Source organism: Pinus tabuliformis, chromosome Q (genome assembly GCF_031772625.1).
Source record: "Pinus tabuliformis cultivar Carrire ecotype Pingquan chromosome Q, CPIR1, whole genome shotgun sequence".
Classification (NCBI taxonomy): domain Eukaryota; kingdom Viridiplantae; phylum Streptophyta; class Pinopsida; order Pinales; family Pinaceae; genus Pinus; species Pinus tabuliformis.
In genome coordinates this window covers 1237372200-1237396416 of record NC_142296.1, presented here as the reverse complement: position 1 = coordinate 1237396416, position 24217 = coordinate 1237372200, and the positions used below count along the sequence as shown (strand labels likewise).

The 24217-nt window shown below is 39.1% G+C and overlaps 1 protein-coding gene across 1 annotated transcript in view; it reads right to left on the bottom strand.

Moving 5' to 3' along the window:
* The window catches only part of LOC149224285 (uncharacterized), a 657847-nt gene that overhangs the window by 70028 nt on the left and 563602 nt on the right, over nt 1-24217 (bottom strand). The window contains exon 11 of the mRNA XM_089388141.1: nt 19252-19408. Coding sequence (XP_089244267.1) covers nt 19252-19408 — 157 coding nt within the window. The remainder of the gene's footprint in view (nt 1-19251; nt 19409-24217) is intronic.

Genomic DNA, 24217 nt, shown 5'->3' with positions numbered 1-24217 from the left:
ACATGGGGTAGTCGTGGAAAGAAGATAACACAACCCAACATTTTAATTTTGGCAATTAGTGAAGATCTGAAGCAAATTTTAATTTTGGCGAGTGTTTGTAAAACTTTTAAGGCCTCTAGGCCTCAACATCAGCCCTTGAAGCCCTAGCGTGACTCATTCCTCCTAGTCATCTGCCTTTTGGGATTGATTAAGCCTTTCCGCAGTCACTTAAGCCTCTTAACCCCTTGACTTCCTCCTTTAGGCCCGTCGCAGGCCTATTAGGGCCTCTCTAGCCCTCCGCTCTCACTTTCTTCTCCTCTATCCCTTCTCTTCCCTCATTTGCTAGCCTTCCCTGCCTTCTTCTGCCCTCTGTTGACCTTGTTTTCCCTCCCCTACCTCACAACAGCCTCTTTCCAACTCTCCATTGCCTTCCCTTGCTTCTGCTCATCCCTTCTTGCTCTCATCTAGCCTTGAGATTGTTGGACATTGGATAAACCAACGTTCCCCGTGTGTTTCACAACATGGACTAACCGCCTCTCGTGGATCCTTATCTCTGGTGATGTGATCGTTGACTAACACCTGCGAGTTTCGGTCTAACAGAAATCGTGATTCCCAACAAGTGGTATCAGAGGGTAGGTCACGAGTTCGATACACACTCGACTCGCATTTGGGGGGGAATTGTTGGACATTGGATAAACTAATTCTCTCTGTGTGTTTCGCAACATGGACTAACCGCCTCTCGTGGATCCTTATCTCTGGCGATGCGATCGTTGACTAACACCTACGGGTTTTGGTCTAATGGCAATCTTGATTCCCAATAGATACCCCTGTCGTGGCCTCTCCAAGGCTTCTCCTCCTCTTCCGCAGGCCTCTAAGGCCTTTGTCCCTCTGCGGCAGCCCCTTGTGGGCTCCTTTCACCCCAATTCAGGCCTAGTTTGGCCTTTGATGCAAGCCACAGCCTCTAAGAGGCTTGCTTCCCCCTCTTCCTAGTGCTATCTTGCTTCATCTGCCCTCTTTCACTTCTTTGGGTTATCATTTAAATTTTTGAGTTGATCTATTGGTGGTATTGGGGTCAATTCTTGTGTGTGCAGGTGGTCTAATGATCCAGATTTAAACAGGAACGCAACAAATTACAAAGATAACCATAAACACAGAGATGCAGCGAAAATATTACTTCATTTCATTAATGTAAAACACTGAAATATGCTTACAAACAACAATGGAAATAAACCAGCTAAGGCGATGGTAGCTTATCTCTAAGAAGAGATGTGGTGGCGACATGCCTCTGAACTGTGTTACAATAAGGCTCGAAGGCCTATATATTGTTGAGAAATAATGGAAAACCCTAAAAATCCAAAAACCTAACCTTAGAAGATGAAACGCCAAACTGTGGGCCCTGTTTGGGTAAATTGGTACATCAACTTCTCGGAGTCGTAACTTTGGCATACGATCTCCGTTTGATGCACATAGTATCTCGTTAGAAAGATCTATCCGAGAACTACAACTTTGGGAAGAGCAACATCTGTCCATGGACCCATGTTGCTCCCAGTTTTCCCAAGAAACGTCGTTTAGGGCCTCAAAACGGCTTCGGAAGTTCAGGACCCGAAAAACTGCTAAAAATAGTAAACTATGTTACAATTAAGGAAACTGAAAAGCTGAAAGAAACAATGGTGGGGGTCCAAGTGGACATGGAAGGTGGCCACCAATATCCACCTGGATCATCTAGCCACTTGACGAAATTGTGGATAAAACTCCTAGGCCTTGGGCCTCAAGAATTTGGTCTCTGAACCCTATTTCCTTTACAGTTTGCTACAACAGTCCAATATATTTCTAACAATAGTCAAATACATATCTAAGTGGCATGAAATAAATTGATAATCTATCTAACACATTGATAAGTCACTCAAGCAAGTTTGGCATTCATTATTTCACATGTTTTCATGACTGTCATATCTATTTGGACTCATACTGAAGACTGACTCGTAGCAGTGATAATTGCATCATTTTCAAGATCTTGTGATTGGTAAAGTTTATTTGAATCTTGGGTTCATATTTTTCATATTTAGCAAGCATATGCATCTCATTTGTCACCTAAAAGAGCTATAAAAGTTAAGTAATCTACTTCTGTCCTATTGTTCATTGAATATCATAAGTGACAATCATCTCCGCACTGATTCCATTGAAAGGAAGTGATAAGGTTTAGTGTCTCTTTGCATTTGGTTCACTATTTTCACAAGTAATTTATTGTTGTTATAAAATTCTCTTGCTTGGATAACATTGGAATACAAGTTACATAAGTGTTTTTATTGCTTCATGTTCTCATAAGTTCATTGCGGAAAAAAATTACTTCATTGATTAATGTGCTAGCATCTAACATTTGTTGTCTTGTGAAGTTACATCATCTTAATTTTTGCACATTAACTCACTCCCTAAAGCACATAAGTTTTGGATGCATAATAAATCTATGAACTCATTGGATATTAGTATCTAATCGTGTTTATCTTTTCTAATCAAAAGAACCTTGGTGAGTAGTGCTTTCATTATTAATATCTATGTGTGAATGATAATCTCACATTGGCATTAAGAAGTGTTCTTTGTTTGAAGGATTCTAATCTAATTGAATATCTCTTGACAATTGGAGTTAAGTAATATTGGCATTTATCTGGTTGAAATATCTTGGAAGATCTCTAATTGTTCTAAGTAAATCATCATTGACATCCAATATCATTGGTTAATTGTTCTAAGTGGAATAAGTGCTCTCATTGTCATTTGTTCACGTTGTAAGTGGATATCTATTGTGAACTCTATATATTGGTCAATCATCGTTAAGAGCATCCTTCTTATATTTGAGCAATCGTATCGTGGGAATTTGTTATCTCTTGTTGGCACTGTTGAATCTAAGCACTTGCCTTGTGGTTGAGATTACCTTTTCTAAGCATTGTTAAGTACTTGATATCTTAACTTGAACAAAATCATAACTATGTACTTAAAGAAACATTTAAGTAATCTCACCTTAAGTGTTGATATTTGGTAGCATCGGATGTGCTCTAAGTCTCAAAATTTGCAGGGAGGCTTAGACACACGCATTCTCCAATACCCAGAAATCATTTTGGGGAATTCCACCTGAGGACAGTTCTATTAAAATAATTAATTATTTTTAATGGGACCCTAAGTTTAAACTTAGGAAATTAAAATAATTAATGGGTATTAATCTAAACTGTGGGTGTAACTTCTAGAAGAAGACAAGGATCAAGCCAAAATGATGTAAGCCATTGATTAGAAGTTAATATGGCTCGTTGGTTGTCCAATAGAAATATTGTTATGAAACCAGCTCACAAAAAGATAGAAAAGATAGATCAACACCTTAGAATTCAACCTCTTCGAGGGGGCAACCTCCTTTACATTACACAAATGAAAAATTCTTGGATGATACAAATGAAAAGACCAACTTTCTATATATAGGAGTCTAAGGGGTCATAATATAATCAGAGCCGACATAACAATAATAATGTAAGGACACAATAATAACAATAGTGGGTTTCTATGGGGCACAATAATAACAATATGGGGATTACATGGGCACAACAATATAATAAGGGGGTTGTACTAATAACAATAAGGGGTTACACTAGTAGTATAGGGACCTAACATGCCCCTCCTTCAAAAAGAATTGTCCTCAACGCCTAAGTAGTTCTTGATGCTTTTGTATAAATTCTTGTCCTCCCATGTGGAATCTTTAGTGGGTAAGTTCTTCCACTTGATGAGATACTTTGAAACTGATCTATTTCGTAGTTGTCGATTTCTCAGTTTTGTGACTGCTTTACTTTCCAATATGATTTTTCCTTCCTTGTCAAGTTATCGCAATATTGTTTGAACTGGGATCTTCTGCAACTTTTGAATGAGTTCCCACTCCTTTGGGCATATGGATATCTGTAAGGCCTGATGTTTGGAGGAACACTTCCTGGAATCAAATCAATAGCATGATCATGATCATGAATAGGTTGGAGGCCTTTGGGAGTCTCAAATACCTTGGAATGATTGCCCAAAACATTTTGGAGATCTGGAGAAATACATGATTTTGATGTGGGATCCTCTAGTGAACATAATTGTGCAATTATGCCCCGTTGTTCTTTATTTAGAAGATTTGTCATGTTGTTAGAATTGATTATATTTTCAGATTTCCCTTTGATACCCCTCAATTCAACTTCCTTTCCTTCCCAAAAAAATTTCAAGAAAAGTTCTTGAAAATTAAAAGCTATCGTACCCAAAGATTGTAGCCATTGGACTCCTAGTAAAACATCAACACCACCCATTGGAATGGAAAGCATTCGGCTATTCAATACATATTCTCCCATGGATAGCTTGACATTATGGCACTTTCCAGAGCAATTTATGGTTCCTCCACTTGCAACCATCACTTGACACTTCGGTGTTGGATATAGGGAGAAATTCAATTCCTTGGCTATCTTAGAATGAATAAAATTATGGGTACTGCCCAAATCAATCAACACTATTACCTTTTTCTTCTTGATATGTCCTTCTATCTTGATAGTTTGAGGAGTGGTAATTTCTTCCAATGCATTACAAGATATGGTTGGATTCATTTCTTGATGCTCGATGTGATATTTCAATTCTTGAACATTTTTCTTCTTGATATGTCCTTCTATATTGATAGTTTGAGGAGTGGTAATTCCATCCAATGCATTACAAGATATGGTCGGATTCATTTCTTCTTTCTTGATGTGATCTTTCACTTCTTGAACCTTTTTCTTCTTGATATGTCCTTCTATCTTGAGAGTTTGAGGAGTGGTAATTCTTTCCAATGCTTTACAAGATATGGTCGGATTCATTTCTTCTTTCTCTGGGGTGGGTTCCTAGTGTATATCCTCTTCAATTGATGTTTCTTGATCCTTTTCTTCCTCCTCTTCATAATCTATGTAAAATAATTTCTTCTTAGCACACTTATGACCTTTAGTGTATTTGCTATCACAATTGTAACAAAGCTCTTTTTCTCTTTTTTCTTCCAATTGTTGTGGTGTAAACCTTAAAAGTTGTGGAAGGCTAGGAGAAAAAACACTTCCATAATTATAGTCGTGAGTGGTGGGATTCCTTGTTTCCATAATTTATCTTTTAATTTTCCTTGCCAACCTGAATGCCTTCCCCAATGAATCAGGTTCCCAAAGACGAACCTCGTGTTGCATGTTATCCTTTAAAGTCCCTATGAAGACATCAACCATATTCTTCTTTGGAATATCATTTGCCCTTATATTCAATTTTTGGAAGTTCTCAATGTGCTCTACCATTGAACCCTTTTGTTTGAGATTTATCAATTGGCTAAAGAAGGTGTTTCTCTTTGTATCCTTATAATGTGCTATCATTTCCTTCGTGAAAATTAACCACGTGACAAGTGGTTTACGAGAACAAATCCATTTATACCATAAAAATTGATTCGGTTCTAAATAATTAGATGCAATATGTACCTTTTGTAATAGTGGTACACCATGTAGATCAAAATATTTCTCCATCTGTAGTATCCAATTTACCAGATCCTTGCCATCAAACTTCCTCATCTCGCTTTTTCATGATTTTAGGTGCTCGATATTGAAACGACTGCAACTCTGTACTTTCGTATCTTTAAGTTCTGAAATTGTGTTATGTAATAGCCCTCGTAGTCCTCTTTCTAGATCCGCAAGTCTGATCTCAATTGGATTCCTGAAGAAAGATCTATTCCCAATCTCCCATGATGACCTAATCATAGACTAGTTCAGTAGAGAAAATTTGAACGAAGTGCCACATGTCACTATTTCGACCTTAGTACCTGAAACTGGTATAAAGAAAACTACAGGCTGTCCTCTTTTTGAAACTTCTTACGAAATTTCAATTTGATGCTCAGAACAAAAGTTATGATGATTTTCCCCAGGTCAACTATTTAGGATGTAATTCGGGAGTCTGCAAAAACCCTAACTTCCTTAGATCATATATCCAGAAATAAAGTGAGCCAAGATCTGAAATTCGGACTTAAGGTTCAAAACGATTTCTTCTCAAATGGGTTTTTGCTTTAGCTTCTAAAACTTCGTAGAGAAAATGGTATAGCGAAAATTCGACAATGACCTATTTTAGATGAAATTCTGAAGCTTGCAAAAACCCTAAATTCCTCAAATCATATCTTCACAAATGTAGTGATAAAAGATCTAAAATTCGGACTCGAGGTTCAGTGCGATTTCGTCTCAAATGGGTTTTTTTTTTCGCTTTTGAAACGTCACAGAAACAAAGTTATAGCGAAAATTCCATGATGTCCTGTTTGGAGCAGTGAAACCCTAGAATCCAAAGTTCTGATACCAAATGTTATGGAACCAGTTCACAAAAAGATAGAAAAGATAGATTAACACCCTAGAATTCAGCCTCTTCGAGGGGGAAATCTCCTTTATATTACACAAATGAACAATTCTTGGACGATACAAATGACAAGACCTCCTTTCTATAAATAGGAGTCTAAGGGGTCATAATATAATCAAAGCTGACATAACAATAATAATGTAAGGGCACAATAATAATAATAGTGGGCTACTATGGGGCACAATAATAACAATATGGGGACTACATGGGCACAAAAATATAATAAGGGGGTTGTACTAATAACAATAAGGGGTTACACTAGTAGTATAGGGACCTAACAAAGATATAAGAAGAGGTTTGAGGGGCACTTGGAGAACACATAGAGGGCAGATCAGAAGTTCGATTTTCTGAAGCAAAGCAGCTGCTGGAGAGATTTTCGATAGTTATCTTTTGTAATGAGGGGTAGGGATAGTATCCAAGGGGAAATCTTTCCCAGTCGGAGAATACTCAGCAGAGAAGAGAGAGATATCCAGTAGAGGCAACGCAGAGCCAGAGAGGTTGACGCAAAGCCATGCAGGGCCATGCAGAGGTAGTGCAGAAGCCTAGAGGGAATCCGTAAATTTGCTGGAGAGATTGATTCCTGGAGCTGAAAGCCGGGGTGTGAGACCGGGAACGAAAAAATCGAAATATCGGAGGGAAATCAATCAACAGGGAGCAATGACGCAAACCCCAGTAACTGTGATGCATGGCCTATGCAATGATTGCATAGAGACTGCGCAAAGGCAGCCAGGGGTTGTTCATTCAGTGGCTAGATCAACCAGGATTTCCAGTGATAGTGTGAGGTAACCTCACTTATCTCTCTGTCAGTGATATTCTTTGTAACTAGATTGTTGGAAAGGCATCCAAAGATTGTATTCAAAAATTACTACAGTATAATAATAAAACCCTCAGAGTTGTTGCATCGGTTTTCCCGCATTGGATTTTTCCGAGGACATTTGTCCAAAAATAACTATGTAGATGTGTTGTATTTCTTTCTTGTTCAGTTTCTTGTTTCTGCATTTTATTTAAATGGTGAAGGTTGCAGTGTAATAGTTTTAGTGTTTATTGTAGGAAACAGTAAATAATTTTGTTTAGTAATTAACAAATAGAAGAAACATAATAAGTTGCTGCAATAGAAATTTGGGCATGCAAATTTTCACATGGTTACAGGTGGAACAAGAAAGTAGTGCTGGAAGAGCCCAGCGCTGAAGGAGGAAGGGAGTTCGAAATTCCTGTAGAGGTAGCAATTCGAATCCCCTGAGGGTTTGCGTAATCAGGCTAGGAGGGCAAGATTCTCGTGGTAAATTTCTCTCTGAGTGAGTCGACAGAGAGGTAGGATTTCCAGATCGAGATTCATTAGTGGCAGAGGGAGTAGGGCAACAAAAGCTTTAGCGAAGAGAGGTTTTTGGTGGGATGCAATTTTCTGCAGGTAGTTTCTAGGAAAAAAGACATCAAAAGGAAGAGGAAAGACACTTGAGGGAATTTCTTCCTTAGAGAATTCCTAGCCAGGGAATTAGAATTCTCATTTGCTGAGCAGCAACAGGAGAGAGGAGGTCATTCGACATTTCGATTGGTAGAGATGGCAGCCAGTGGACTGAGAGATCAGGATAGGGTGGATGGGGCATCGAACTATGTGATCTAGAAGGCAAGGATGACATGCCTTTTGGATGAGCATTTTTCTCAAAGTCTACGTTGATAGCATGGTAGTTAAGCTCACAGATCCAGATCTGCTCAAGAAGTACAAGGGAGAAATGGCAAAGATAAAGAGAATGATCCTTGACGGAGTAAAGGATCATATAGTCTGTCACATCACTAGCAAAGACTCTGCCAAGGAGATGTGGGATGCTTTGTCAACGCTATATCACAGATCTTCCAAGCAGCAGAAGATGTACTGATAGCAGAAGATGAGATCCCTGCAGCTACAGAAGGGGGAATGCATTGATCCGTTCCTCATTAAACTTCAAGAGACCCAAGATGAGCTGGCAGTTGTGGGGTCAACACCTCAAGGTTCCGAGATGGTAAGACTGGCCCTAAATTCAGTATCTGAGGAGTGGCAAGTCTTTGTCCAGAGCATCCTGGGCAGGGTGACTTTGCCAAACTGGGATGAAATGTGGGCAACTCTTAAGCAAGAGGAGTTGAGGAGAGACTTGGTCAAGTGTAAACTTGACGGAAGTAGCAGCAGTGGGTCGAAGTCCAAGGAGGAGGAAGAGAATGCAGCCCTCGCATCCAAGGGGCAGCAGGAGCAACGGAAGAAGAAGAAATATGTTTCGAAGATCAAATGCTTCAAGTGTGGTGAATTCAGTCACTACGCAACACAATGTCCTCTCAAGAAGAAGGACAAAGATGAGAAGCATGATCCAAAGGTTACAACCGCAAAGATCAAGGAGGAGGATTTCTCCATGATAGCCCAGACATCTCTAGGAGGGAGGTGGGGTGATCTAGAGTTGTAGTTCGAAAGGACTGCAGATGGGCAGGATCCTTGAGGACTCCACCTCTTAGATCAATTCCTTGCTATGGGAGCCCAAATAATGAGTAGGAGGATGGACCAATGTCAATTGGTGCAGAGGAGCAGTGAAACAGGAATCGCCGACTTTGGCGATTAATCGCGAGTTATACTCTGATCGGCGGCGAAACGATTCGACTGGAAACTCTGCGAGTCAACTCGCGTTGACCGAGTTTGACTCGTGGTCAACGCGAGTTTGACTCGCGAGTCTGGCGATTTAGCCGATTCAGCGTTTTTTTGGCGAGTCCCGCCAGTTTTTTTATCGGGTTTCGGTTTATACTTTATGGCGGTAAGGCGTTAGAACTTTGGCTGAGTCCGCAGAGCTGCATTCGACGCCGCCGGATTGCTGAGTACCTGCCGGATCGCTGAGAAACTGCGTGAGCCCGATTACTGAAGTCTGAACCTGCGTGAGCCCGAGCCGGATAACTGAACCGGCGTGAGCCCGAGCCGCCTTCAACCTTGAGGACGAGGTAACAAACCACGGTAACCTGCGTGAAGTTTATACTTTATAACTTTATTGACAGTAACTGTTAACATATATAGTATCCAGGATGAGGGGAGATGACAACAGTTATCAGACTAGTTCTTGGTATCGTGGAAACCTCCCAGGTGTTCCCGAAATCTCCAAAAACATGGGGATGCAGTACATGCCTGGAGGAATCGGTCTGAATCTCCAACGTCGTTGGGGAAATTCCTTCAGATCTTGTTCAACAGATTTAAGCCCAAAACAGAATGGCAACTTTGCTATTGATCACACATCTACGACTGGTGAGCGTAGTGCTGGAACCCTGAAGATGATTGATCAGAGGTCTCCAATTTCTCCCCTTTCTCCTCAAGGGATTGGAATTTGGATCTGACGGTTTGCCTCAAACCAGTCAGAGTCAAAGACTTTATTCCAGTGAAAGAAACCAAATGCATGATGATCTAATCCACAGTTCTTCACACAATCATGGTTCTTTTAAAGATCAAGAATACGTTCATGAAAGTTTTCCATGTAACAATGAACTTTCACACGAGAGCTCTATATGTATTCAATCTTCTGGTGGAAGTCCTTTGTCTTCACAGCATTCACAATCATATTCTTCTGATTCTAGATATTTCCATTCAGCAGAGGATGCAGCCGACCTAGTCGGAAATGCTCACAGTGGCAATGGGCAGGCAGCGAATTTGAAGATTTTAGAGGAAATAGAAACAGCACTGTTGGGACCTGATGGCGACGATCCTGTAGTTATGGACTATGCCTATGGGGATCATACACTTAATTCTAATTCAGAATGGAGTTTGGAGGCGTTGAGTGACTTAAACGATTTTCTTGACCAAACCTCCAACCCTGGTTACTCCCAAATAAATAATGCAGATAGCTCCAGGGTGCCAGATAACTTGCAGCAAGTTTGAAGTGCCTTTTCGACAAATCTAGGTCACTTTTGTTCCCCAAGCGAACTTCTGTCGCAGTGTTTTCTGTTGGTGTGCTAACAGGATCATGGAACATAACCTGTCCACCACCATCATCAAATTTCAGTAGTCAGACTCAAGTGCTGGAACATAAGTTTTATCATCAATGGAGGAAGTTTTATAACTTTTATCCACAATTGACAAGACTTTCACCACAGTCAAATGCTTTTGAACTTGTGAAACTTCTTTTGACTACAGAAGGGTTTATAATCCAGAAATAATCCAGATTCCAAGCACAGGGTTCTGCTTTTATTGAAAAGCAACATTTCTATATGTTTACAAGTTTACAACTTTATTGACATCTGTCTTCATTTAATTTTTTAAATTTCTAGCATATTTTAAATTTTTGGATCATTTTTAAATTTGATTTTTTGTTGTCTTTCACAGGAGCCACAAATTAAATAGAAGCCAGACTCCAAATCTTAACAGAAGCCACAAATTAAACACAAGTTCAAAGCAACAACAATGCCGAGAGAGCGAGACTTTGCTTGGGCTTATTGTGACAAGATTCCCGGAAAATCCACGCTCCTTTGTAAATTTTGCAAAAAGGAATGTAGTGGAGGCATTTATAGATTCAAGTTCCACCTTGCAAAAATACCTGGCCATGATATAGGTCTTTGCGGCAAGGTTGACGACAATGTCAAATACCAAGCAGCCTTGGCCCTTGAGATGTTAGAGCAGCATAATGCCAAGAAAGCAAAGCAAAATGCTGAAATAGGAACTGTTGGAGTTGATACTTTTTCTGCCACTAGCCCCATGTCACCTCAATCTGTTGAATCCTCAATGCCATTCCCAAGTTTTCCACACATGCCTCCGAGGCCAAGTCAAACTCAAAGCCATGCGAGTCCTTCAACTCCTTCCTTCGACACTGGAGGTGGAAACATAAACACCTTTTTTGCTCCCCGCACAAAACCCTGTTCCCAACCTACCTTGGATGGCACTGGTTGGAAAAAAAATATCTATAGTTAGGCAAGGAAGGCCATTGCTAAATTTTGGTATATTCTGACATACCTTTCCACTGTGCCAGAAGTCCTTATTGGCAAGCTATGATTAATGCAATTGCTGCTGCAGGTCCAGGGTTCAAAGCCCCTACATCAGAGAGCCTTAGGACAGATATGTTGTTAGAGAGTGTTGAAGATGTCATGCTTGTGCTAGCTGAGTTTCGTTCATCATGGGTAGAAACAGGGTGCACCATCATGAGTGATGGATGGACAGATCAGAGGAATAGAACTTTAATAAATTTCCTTGTATCTTGTCCCGCAGGCACAATGTTTCTCAAGTCAGTGGATGCTTCAGATAAGGTTAAGACTGCCCAACTTATATGTGAAATGATGGAGGAAGTCGTTCAAGAAGTGGGAGAAGAAAATGTTGTACAAATTGTCACCGATAATGCAGCGAATTATATGGCTACTGGTAGACTTTTTGAGATGAGGCACCCCACTATTTTTTGGACCTCTTGTGCTGCCCATTGCATAGATTTAATGCTTGAGGACATTAGTAAGCTTCATTGGATTCATGAGGTTGTGGAGAAGGCAAAATCCATAACCAAATACCTATACAACCACACTATTGTCCTAAACACTATGAGAATATACACTGAAGGTAAAGAAATTGTTCGACCTGCAGTGACTAGATTTGCAACAAATTTCATATCTTTGCAATCTGTGGTTGAGCAAAAGATAAATCTGAAGAGGATGTTCTTGGGACCTGAGTGGATGGCATCTAAACATTCGAAGACCCCTGAAGGCATCGAAATTGCCGCACTTGTGTTTAATGATGGCTTCTGGAAAGATGCCGAAGAGATTATTGCTGTGACGGAGTCCCTTGTTAGAGTTCTCAGGTACTTTTAGTCTTTTAACTTTTTCATTTTTAAAATTTCATTTCAAGCTTCTTTTTATTTACAATGTTTCATATTTCTCTAAATTAGTAAATTTGAATGCTTGAACTTTCAGGATGGTTGATGGTGACAAACCCGCTATGGGTTACATTTATGAGGCGATGGATCTCGCAAAGGAGGCCATCAAAAGAAGATATGGGGATGATGAGACAAAGTATATGCCTCTTTGGGACATTATAGATGCACGTTGGGATAGGCAATTGCATTCCCCCTTACATGCTGCTGGGTACTTCTTAAACCCGCAATATTTTTATGATAAGAGCAAATTTAATGAGGATGGGGAGGTTGGCAGAGGACTTATGACATGCGTGGAAAGGTGCTTCCCTGATCCAAAACAACAAAGTCGTGTCTTTTCCCAACTACAAGATTATAGGGCACCATCTAAATTGTTTTCCTATACCAGTGCTATAAGACAAAGGTCAAAGATGTTGCCAGGTACCCAACTTGAAGGCTTCATCAATTCATTAAATTTGTTTAAACTTTATTTTGTATGCTAAATGTTTTATTAAATTTTCTTTTCTTTTTAAGTTTTTACTATTTACTAATTTGGTACTTCTAGTCTTCTACTCACAAACCCTTACCACTTGCTAGGTCTTTGGTGGCAAAACTTTGGTAGTGATACGCCAGATTTGAAGAGATTTGCCATTCGAATCTTAAACCAAGCATGCAGTGCTTCAGGTTGTGAATGCAACTGGAGCATGTTTGAGAAAATACATTCTAAGAAGCGCAACCGATTGACACAAAAACGCTTGAATGACCTTGTATTTGTCCATTACAATCTACGACTTCGCAACAAACAAATACAAGGTGAGATTCGAGAGCTTGAATTTGAAGGTTTCATAATCTAGTTCGTACTTTAAAAGTTTAAAGTTCAAACTTCAAAGTGAAATTTTAATTCACATTTCAATGTCTCATGATAATGACAGGTATAGATCATTCCCCAATCGACCTTGAAGAGATAGATTTGCAAGCTACAAATGCAGCAGAATGGGTTCAATTAGATGAGCCTCCTCTTTTCAGCCTTCATGACTTGGAGAACTTTGAGAGTCAAGCAAGCGAAGGAGTGGAAGGAATCACTTCTAGTTCTCACTCTTAAGAGTTTTAGACTCTTAGTTGCTGATTTTTTTCTGATTAGTATGCAGTTTTTAACTTTTTTGTAAACTTTTAGAAGCATATGCTTCTAAGGACTCAAGACTCAGTGCTTTGGATCATGTGTTGACTCATAACATATATGAGATACTTATTTATTCATGATATTTTGGACATCTATTGATATTATGCATTGTTTGGACATACCTTTACCCAATATTAATGAAAAATGGTTTTTTTAATTCAATATATGTGTATATTTTTATTTAATGAATTCAACGATTTTTTCCCGATCCGATTAAAACTCTTCGCTCTTTTGCCTCGCCGATTTATTGCCGATTCCGTGTCTGGTAACATTGCAGAGGAGTGCCAGAGTGATAGTTGCAGTGGCTAGGAGCGCCAGAGATTGAGTAGCGCAGAGCTAGAGTTGACAGCAACGCAGTTGGGACAGAGCAGAGGTTAGCAGCAGCGCAGAGGCTTTGGAGGGTCAGCGTAGAGACTAGTAGCAGTCAGAATCCAACAACGAGATGCATCATACTGAACACCAGTTCAGTAATTTGGGATGCTTTTCCATTGCAGATGCAATAGTAGCAACAGTTGGAGAAGGTTGCAGCGTAGATGCAGTATTGGCAGTGGTAGTGCCAGCAACATCACGAATGCAGAATTAAGAGGGAGTTGCAGTACGAATGTAGAGTTGACAGTTGTAGGGTCAGCAGCAGTATAGATGCAACCTTTGCACAGGAGTTGGTGGACATGATGTCAAACATCAGCAGTGCAGAAGGAGATATTACAGAACAGAGTGATGCTTTAGCAGGGTGCACTGCTAGAGCATATTCCTCGCTAAGAGGGAGTGTTGATTTATGATAGCATCGAATGTGCTATAAGTCTCAAAATTTGCAGAGAGGCTTAGACACATGCATTCTCCAATACCCAGAAATCGTTTTGGGAAATTCCACATGGAGATAGTTTTATTAAAATAATTAATTATTTTTAATGGGACCCTAAGTCTAAACTTAGGAAATTAAAATGATTAATGGGTATTAATCTAAACTGTGGGTGTAACTTCTAGAAGCAGACAAGGATCAAGCCAAAATGACCTAAGCCATTGATTAGAAGTTAATCTAGGCTGTTGGTTGTCCAACATAAAGATATAAGAAGAGGCTTGAGGGGCACTTGAAGAACACACAAAGGGGAGATCAGAAGTTCGATTTTCTCAAGCAGAGCAGTTGCAAGAGAGATTTTCTATAGTGATATTTTGTAGTGAGGGCCAAGGATGGTATCAGAAGGAAAATCCTTCTCAATCGAAGAATACTCAAGAGAGAAGAGAGAGAGAGATCCAGCAGAGGCAGCGCAAAGCCAGAGAGGCTAATGCAAAGCCACACAGAGGCAGCGCGGAAGCCCAGAGGGAATCCGTAAATTTGCTGGAGAGATCGATTTTTGGAGTCGGAAGCCAGGATGTGAGACTAGGAGGGCAGATGTCAAAATCTCAGAGGCAAATTGATCAGCCGAGAGCAGTGATGCAGACCCTAGTAGCTGTCATGCAAGGCCTACACAGTGATTTCGTAGAGACTACGTAGAGGCAGCGAGGGGTTGTGCATTCAGTGGTTGGATCAGCCAGGATTTCCAGTGATAGTGTGAGGTAACCTCACTTATCTCTCTGTCAATGATATTATCTGTAACTAGATTTCCAGAAAGGCATCTAGAGATTGTATTCATAAATTACTACTACATAATAATAAAACCCTCTGAGTTGCTGCACTGGTTTTCCCGCATTGGGTTTTTTCGGGGACATTTGTCCAAAAATAACTGTGTAGATGTGGTGTATTTCTTTCTTTTTCAGTTTCTTGTTTCCACATTTTTTATTTAAATGGTGAAGGCTGCAGTGTATTAGTTTCGGTGTTTATTGTAGGAAATAGTAAATAATTTTGTTCGGTAATTAACAGTAAACATAATCAGTAATTTCGGTGTTTAGAAGAAACATAATCAGTTGATGCAGTAGAAATTTGGGCATCCAAATTTTCACATTAAGAATCACTCATTCACCTTGCATATCATTCTAAGCTAGTCTTGCATCTAATAACTTACCTTCAAGCATAAGCTTGGTTGATAGACAATAGGACCGCCTTTCTCAATTTAGCTTAATGGACTTAGCACCTCTTTAGTGGTTAACACGGTGACCTTGCCGTTGTCAGAGCCATAATCTTTGCAGCACCGAAGGCATCAGGTGGTTAGAACACAAGGGGAGGTATCGTTAGTCAAGCCTCTACTTGCTTCCCTATGGCTTCTATCCCACAACATACTCTAGAGACTAGTTCCAAAATAGTTAAGAGGAAGGACACATTTAGAATAGGCATATAACTTAAAATCAACCAAGATTTTTCATTTCACCTAGCTTGTAGGATTTGCACTTCATCTAGGATAGTCAAGCATCCAAGCAACGATTGTTCATCTAGTTACTTGGCATCTAATTGGTAATAAGCAAGAAGTTGACTCCATAAGGCACTGGTCTCACATTTAAATCTAATCTGATCTTTAAGTCTTGCTAAAATTAACCAAGTAGCTAGGCCATTCAATCATGTCTCTCGGACCCGTTGGTTGCCAACTTGTCCTTCATTTCCATCTTCCATAGGGAGTACCCCGCATAGCCTGCTGTTGGGAGCTAGCTAGAATAGAGAGGTTGGGGATCAAAGTGATAGCCCCTGGCCTGAGTCATTTTCGCATCATGCCTGTACAATCTGAGCAACAACACCACCAATCCTACGCATCCCCATCTAGGTGCAAGGTGGTGAATTTAATCGCATTTGCCTCCCTCATGGGTTTCAAGTGGAAGTATGTGCCTAATTTTTGCACCCAAGCCCTAGCAGAACTCCTGGTTCAAACATCGAAGTTAGGGAGTGGTTAAGTGGAAATTAACAGTAAATAACAGAACAATGAACTAGGAACAACAAGATAAAATTAAAACCCATACAAACAAATCAAAACACCAAAAAATTTAGTAGAATAACTAAGCCATTTAATTAATGAAGAGAATTTGGGTACACATATGAGTAGGAATGATAGAACTTGGGCTTGCTATGCAAGCTATGCAAAACCCAGGAGGTATATCTCAGACCTAGATGTGGAAATGGCCCCAAACTGGAAATGCACACCGCCCTTAAATTTTGTTGTTGGCTACCAATTGGAAATGAATATTATACTTTGGATATTACTCGGAATGCCCTAAAACTTTAGCCCCAGTCTCCTCTCCTAAAACCCACAAAAACTTGGAAATGGTTTGGGCTAATTTTGGGTTATGAGAATGTTGATTTGGGGTAGCATCGGATGTGCTCTAGCCATGAAACTTGGTGGAGAGGCTAAAGCACATGAGATCTCCAAGACCCAAAAATTGTTTTGGAAAATTCCATCCAGATGAAGACTTATTAAAATAATTAATATTTTTAATGAGTCCCTAAGTCTAAACATAGGAAAATAAAAATATTAAAGGGTATTAATAAAGATAAGGATGAGAAGCTTCTAAGAGAAAAAGATCAAGTCTATTCAAATCTTAGCCATTGATTAGGGACTTAATCTTGGTCGTTGATTCATCCACAGGAAAAGTATAAGTGAAGGCTTGAGGGTCAGTTGGAGACATACTAAGGGAGACCAGTCAGTTCGATTTTTGGAGCGGGGCTTGCTGAGAAATTCGAACTAGAGGTCTGGATTGCAGCAAGAGGTAGCGAGTACATAACAGAGAGGCAAGAACAGTGTTGGAGGACCAGGGTAGAGTTCAGAGAGGCAGATGCAAAGCTACTTAGGAAGACGCAGAGGCAGTTGGACTGCGCAGTCACTGGAGGGCCTGCGTGGGTGACACAGAGAGCCCAAGTGCTGACGCAGTGAGGTAGATGCTGACGCAGAGGGTCTAGGAGCTGCGCAGAGGCTAGCTGGACAGACGCTGAGCCTAGGGGAGGTGCCAGAGGATTTGTCTCTGTTGGGTGAGCCAGTTTGGCACCCTAGTTGTACTTGAGAAAAGCTTAATAATAAAATCCTCCTCTACTGCACTGGTTTTCCCGCATTGGGTTTTTCTGGGGACAATTGTCCAAAAATATTTGTGTTGATGTGTTTGATTCTTGTGCATGTATTTGTTTCTGTATTATGGTGTGATATCTGCAGTAGAATTTATTTTAATATTTACTGAAGGGTTTTCGTAAATAACTTATTGGAAAATAAGTAGGTAAAATAAATCAATTGTTGCAGTAATAGAATTTTCATAGAGAAATCCCTCCAAATAGTGTGAGTGGTTCTTTGGCTAGCTGTACTTACTCCCTGTAATAAATTTGCTACTGATGACAATCCTCCAATCCCAGCGTTGGTAAATCCTCTCCGAATCGGAAAATCAGCTCCGGGAGGCCCAACTCCTCGATACTTCAATCCCCGACAACCCTACTCTCAAGCTTGTGCAGGCACTACCCAGTAAACTCCACAAATTGCCAAAATTTAGGAATTTCGGCCCACAAAAATGCCTCACTCTAGCCCTGCAAATTATCTCCAAAACTCCAACATAAAAATAGGAAATTCTCCTACAATTAGCTAGCTCTTCCAATCCATTGTATCTGGCCCCAAATTATGCAACAAAAACTGCCTCTGCATCCAAGAAGTGCACAAAACTAGAAACTTTGCTACAATTTAGCTCTCTAGAAGCCCGGAAGTGGACTCCCCAAATTCCCAACTAGAGAGACTCAAATTTCTTTGAAGATGGGGTGGAATTTTGCCTGAAATCCCTATGCTCAATTGCACTCCAACTCCTGCAATAAACAGCTCCAAGAGAGGTTGAATTTCTGAGATATGGTAGTCAAAAAGATCCCGAGAAATGCCTTCTTGCTGCCTTAATTAGTCTTGGCCCTTTATCTATCTTTTGTGGCCCCCACAACCCACCAATTCATCCCCCTTTCCTAGAGGTTTGAATTGCCTCCTTTGGTGGCCCCCACATTCCTCTAGAAGTTTAAATTTTCCCTCTTGGTGAATAGTGCCTCCCTTTTCTAAAGTGTGGGTCTCTTTCTACCCATTTTTCGTAAGTCAAAGACCCAAAATTGTCTCCAATTGCCAAAATTACAATATTGTGCTACAGTTCATCAATTTATGCAAATGGGGATATCACATGTAGTGCCTGGAATATAATCTTTAACCATAACCATCAGTCCTAAAGAGGGGGGATATCTAGTGTTTTACCCTTTTGTGACTCCTCTACTCGACAGAGTTCTACCCCAAGACAAAGTACTACAAATTTTCTGCCCCCAATATCAGAAGTTGTTCATATTGGAAATATATGAAGCAAGAAAACTATTACATACTTGGTTGGAAAAGATGTTTGTTCTTTGAGGTGTTTCCCAGTTATTAGCAAAATTGTGGACAATTTCCTCTAAAAAGGGAGGAAAGGGAGATCACTAAATAGTAAACACATATTTGATAGTTGTAGTATCTCTTTTTGCACCGATTTATAGTGTGCCTCATGTCAAAAAGGTACTTTTCTTTTATATCTTTGTTCATTTTAGGCTGGATTTATAAAATGCTTAAGATCTATGTTCATCTTCAATATTTGACTCTGATATAATTTTGTGCTATAAATATATGTTAGCAATCTAGTGGAAACATGGTGAATTCGAATCACCTTTCCTTTTGGGTTTATAATGTGTATCTTCCCATAATTTTTTGTTTGTAAATTTCATACAGTGTGATCAATTATTAGTGAAAACTTATCATTTAGAGACTTAGCTGTAATGAGAGGGCAACAAAAAGATTTTAAAGTCGTGATTGGTATTTAATGGTAGACCTGTTGACAATCGGTCAATCAATCATAGACATTAGACTATTGTCACATAAAAGAGCTTATCCATTACAGTCTAAACTTGTATTCTACTTTGAGATATATGTTATCATTGCATTATGTTGGAGAGTTCAAATGAACAAGAGAGGGAAGGACCTTTCAGGATGATTGAGATATAATTTGTTGATGTAGCAAGGCTTAGGATCTGCAATAAAAAATTCTCCAGCAGTGCGATCTGGTACACCTATCTCCCATATAGTAGGGCCATCTCTTGGGGGCTCATAGATTAAAACCCCAACATCTATCCTACAACCTGCAATATATCCATTGAGATTGTACTTTTTCATCAGCATGGGAAGCGTAATGATTCTCGATAACAACTCACTTTCATCTTAACCCACAAATTGAGCCAACTCGACCACATAATGGTTATTTTAACGTAAAAAACTATGAAAATATTGGAAACAATATTGATAAAATACTAATAGCTACTATCAAGATTCAAAACTACATGCCAAATGGATATAAATAAAAAACAAATATATTACTTTATTTTCGTCGCTGGCCCTTTTAAACGATAACTATTCCTTGTAATAGCTTCTAACAAAATGCTATAGAAGATGCAAATTTATCTGGATACAACGTATGTAAAAATAATAAACAGTTGTTTCACTTCATTGTGTACTTTATAGCCTTATAGTATCAAACCCGGCATTGATCGCTAGGAACTGAATGTTGTGGAGGTCAAGCCAGCAGCTTTAGGTTGGGCTAGACGACCCTCAATGCTCACAACATGTCACCACCGAATACCAGCCTCCTACTTAGTCTTGCATTATTTCTTCGTGTTTATGCTTGGGCATGTGGCCTTATGTTTATAACTATATTTCCTAGACTTATATTTTTTTAATAAGATTATTTCTACCCGGCTGTAATCTTGTGGGCATTTTGGTAATGAGCCATCCAATAATGAACTTAACGAGTGCTTGTGGCAGCTAGTTTATGACCCTCTTATTTTATTTTATAAAAGATGACGTTGTACATATTGTCTTGTCAATATTTAGTAGGAATCCTTTATTCGAAAGAAAAAGAATTTATAGTACCTTTCTCCTTCTACTCCTACTGAGGACTTACTTTACAATGTAAGGATGAAACTCAGACATGCTATTCCTACAATTAGATTCATGTTGGATATTTAGAAACATTTCATAAACAATTTTAGTTACAAATTATTCCGATACAAGTGTTACAATGGTGCATAAAAATTCTATCCAAAAACAGGAATATCCAAAGTTGTCAAACTTGTACTCAGAAAAGACTCAGCTGGCTTAGGACTTGACAAGATTCAGCAACTCTAGAAAGACTCAACAAAGCCTTGGCAAATAAGAAAAGAAAGAAACTCAAAATATGGTAAATTTTATGCACAAAAAATATGCTAATAACATTTCCAATCCATGTAATTTATAAAATCACATCATATTGCATAAATTCATAAGATCATCTCATAACATATAATAATACAACATTTGACCCATGATATTTTTATGAAAAATGGTTAACTAAAAGGTGATTCCATGATATAATTCACAAATAGTACCAAGTTTAACTACATAACTCATAGTCTCATAACATAATTAGAAAATCAAAATAGATAGTGTCTCCAAGTCCAATCTCAAGTCTCATGCATGGCTATGAGAAAGCTTAGAATAAGCCCTCAAGGAGCTAGTGCCAACATTGCAAGGTTGAAGCAAAAATTGTCACACATTGTATTTTATTGTATAGGGTTATTGCGGGTATAAGTGTTTTCTATTTATTGATTCAATCTATCCTATACACACTCACAAAATTACATCAAGGAAAAAGTGAAAGTTCATAATTCAAGCAACCCAAGAGGATGACCAAAATGTGAAATTCCCTTTTAACAAATTAAACTCCTAGGTAAACACCCTATTACCACACAATATAGAAAGCCCTAAGGAAGGAAAGTCTATAGGACAAAAAACTAGACTAAGTGATAACAATGGGACAATGGCCCACTATCATCATAGTGAGTGTCCCCTGCTCTTTACGAACTCTCACCAATGTTATTTTTTCTCAAGTTCTATGTTGTTATAATTAATTAAAAAATGTAGCATTCAATTTCATTCACCCCAAAATAGTTAAGCAATTAAAGATAGAATAGTAAACAATAATGCACAATAGAAGATAGCCAAGCACAATGAGACAGATATTTTTGGTCAAAGACCAGGGAAAACCCCCACAAGGGGGAAAAACACAAATCAATTCTTTTTCTTCCTAGATATTCATTTTGAAAATTGGGGCAGTTATGGGACGAATTTCCCCATAGGAACCCATCTACCCCAAGGAAAATCAAACTTTCCCCCAAAGACGAATTCAAATTGGAAAAAGGAAAATATTTGTATTAAGGTGTTTGGGGCACTCCTATTATTATTTAATGTAGGACAAAGTCACTTGGACAAACCATCATCAAAGAAATTTGGTAAATATATTTAAAAGATTTTTTTTTGTAAGCTTAGTAGGACTACATCTTCAACATGTCCAATATATTACCTAGATCAAGTCAGGGAATTGAACCGATAACTTCACATCAATGAGTGCCTTAACAGAGCACCCGATCACTGTCTATCCAAGACCTATGGACAAAAAAATTATTATTAATAGATTGTGGGCTAAATAATGAAAAGATCAAGTCAACTTGATTGAGGAATGTCGTGGAAAGGGCTAATCATTACACCTCAATATCATATGAATAGGAGACTTGTCAATTGTTCAAAACAACACTCTCATCTTAATTTTGAATTTTTCAGTGAAGATTGAGTTCGCGCTACCTGAGGCATTTGGACAACAACTATCTCAGTGGCTCGCATTGAATCTCACTAGATCACATTATTTCCTGTGGCACACATTATCTATCTTCGACTCGCATTGTATCTGTGGCTCACACTTATTTATAGGGCTCAAACTTTATACTTGTAGCTCGCATTGTATCTATGGCTCACATTCTTTGTAGATCACATTTCTTTGTGGCTCACTCCTTATCTCTGTGGCTCACACAATTCTTTGTGCTTCATATTCATCTTCTTTGTGGTTCACATAATTCTTTGTGGTTTGTATTCATCTATTCCGGTGGCTTGCATAATTCTCTATGTGGCTCACATACTTCTCTATGGATTCGATTATATTCCTATGGCTCGCATATTTATCTTTGTACCTTGCATCTATCTCTATGGCTCCCATGAGACCCTTGTATGATTTAGGGTTGTGTTGATTTGTGGTAGCATCAGATGTGCTCTAGCCATGAAAACTAGTGGAGAGGCTAAGGCACATAAGATCTCCAAGACCCATAAATGGTTTGAGGAAATTCAACCCGGTTGGATAGATATTAAAATAATTAATATTTTAATGGGGTGCCTAAGTCTAAACTTAGGAAAATTAAAATATTAATAGGTATTAATATAAAATTGGGTGATAATGTTCTAAATGACATGGATCAAGCCAAATCTAATCTTAGCCATTGCTAGGGACTTAATCTCGACCATTGAAGACTCAACAGAAAAAGTATAAGAGGAGGCTTGAGGGTCAGTTGGAGACACACCAAATTGATCAATCAGTTCGATTTTCTGGAACGGGGTTTTGCTGAGAGAATCGAACCAGTGATCTGTTGCAGTGAGGGGCAGTGAGCACGAGGTAAAGAATACATAGCAGAGAGGCAGAGATACTGCCAAAGAGACAGCGTAGGCCTAGAGAGGCTGACGCAGAGGCATCTGAGTGCTACGCAGAGGCAACAAGGAGCTACATAGAGCTGAAGAGGCCAGTGTGGGTGACACAGAGGGTCTGAGAGCTGACGCAAAGGCTTCAGTAGCTGCACAGAGGCTAGCAGAGCTGATGCAGGGCCAAGAGGCAGTGTCAGAAGAATTTTCATGGGGCAGACTGAGTGTTGGTGAGCCGAGAAGGGTGATGCAGCCCCTGCAGAGTGATGTAGAGAAGTGGAAGTTGCCATAGTTGTTATGGGATCGTTCATCCGGTGATTGATCGGCCGAAATATCTGTCTATGAGGAGAGGTACTACTGTCGAGGGCATTCTCTATTGGGTGAGCCATTTCTGGCACCCTAGTTATATTCAGAAACTGCATAATAATAAAACCCTGATATCTATTGTATCAGTTTTCCCGCATTGGTTTTTTCCAGGGATGATTGTCCAAAAATAACGATGTCCCTTGTGCGTTTGTCTCAGTTATTTCAGTTGTTGATCTGTATATGAGTTAAGGCTGCATTTGTGTTTATTTCAGTGTTTATACTTGTAAATAAATTGTTAATGGAATAAACAAGTAGGAGGAATTAAACCAGATAATGCAGTAGGGATTTCTAACATGTCAGACTTAGAAATTTCAATAGGTTGGCTCTAGAATGTCTAATGTATTTGTTGCAGAAGGAATTATGTCTCGTTATAATTGTACATTGTATCTGAATTAAGCATTTAATGAATATCTAAGAAGAAGAATCTGGTTGGTTTTTCCCCCTTATGGGGTTTTGCCTTGATTTTTGACCTAAATCTTGGTGTCTCTATTGTGTATGATTTTCTTCTATTGTTTGTTATTGTCTTATTGCATTGTTGATGTTATTGTTCTCTCTACATAATTGCTAATGATGATCTGATGTTACGGGGTGAATGTAATGTGAAAATGTTGAAAAAGTTTAAAATTGCAATATCTACAAGAGAGAACAATATAGCCCTAAACATTAACATGGTATTAGAGTTGGGCTAAAGAAAAGTGTTAATTTTTGCAACTTCGGTAAAATTCCACCTTAGACATCTCAAATGACCAAGATATGATTTCATTAGATTCTTATTTTCGAGAGGACCAAAATTGACCTAAATAACACCCAATTTGGTTAAGCAGATGTTGAGTTATGAATTATTTTATTCACACATGTATTATGGAATGGGTCGGCCCTAACCACATGAGTAACTTCTTGGGTCAGTATTAACCCCAAGTGACCCCTCAAGAAATCCTATAAATAGAAGAGACCTCAATATCATTTGGACACATCTTCTCTTCCTTTTGTCTTGGTTCGAACAGGGTCGACAGAAGGAGCTCGCTCAA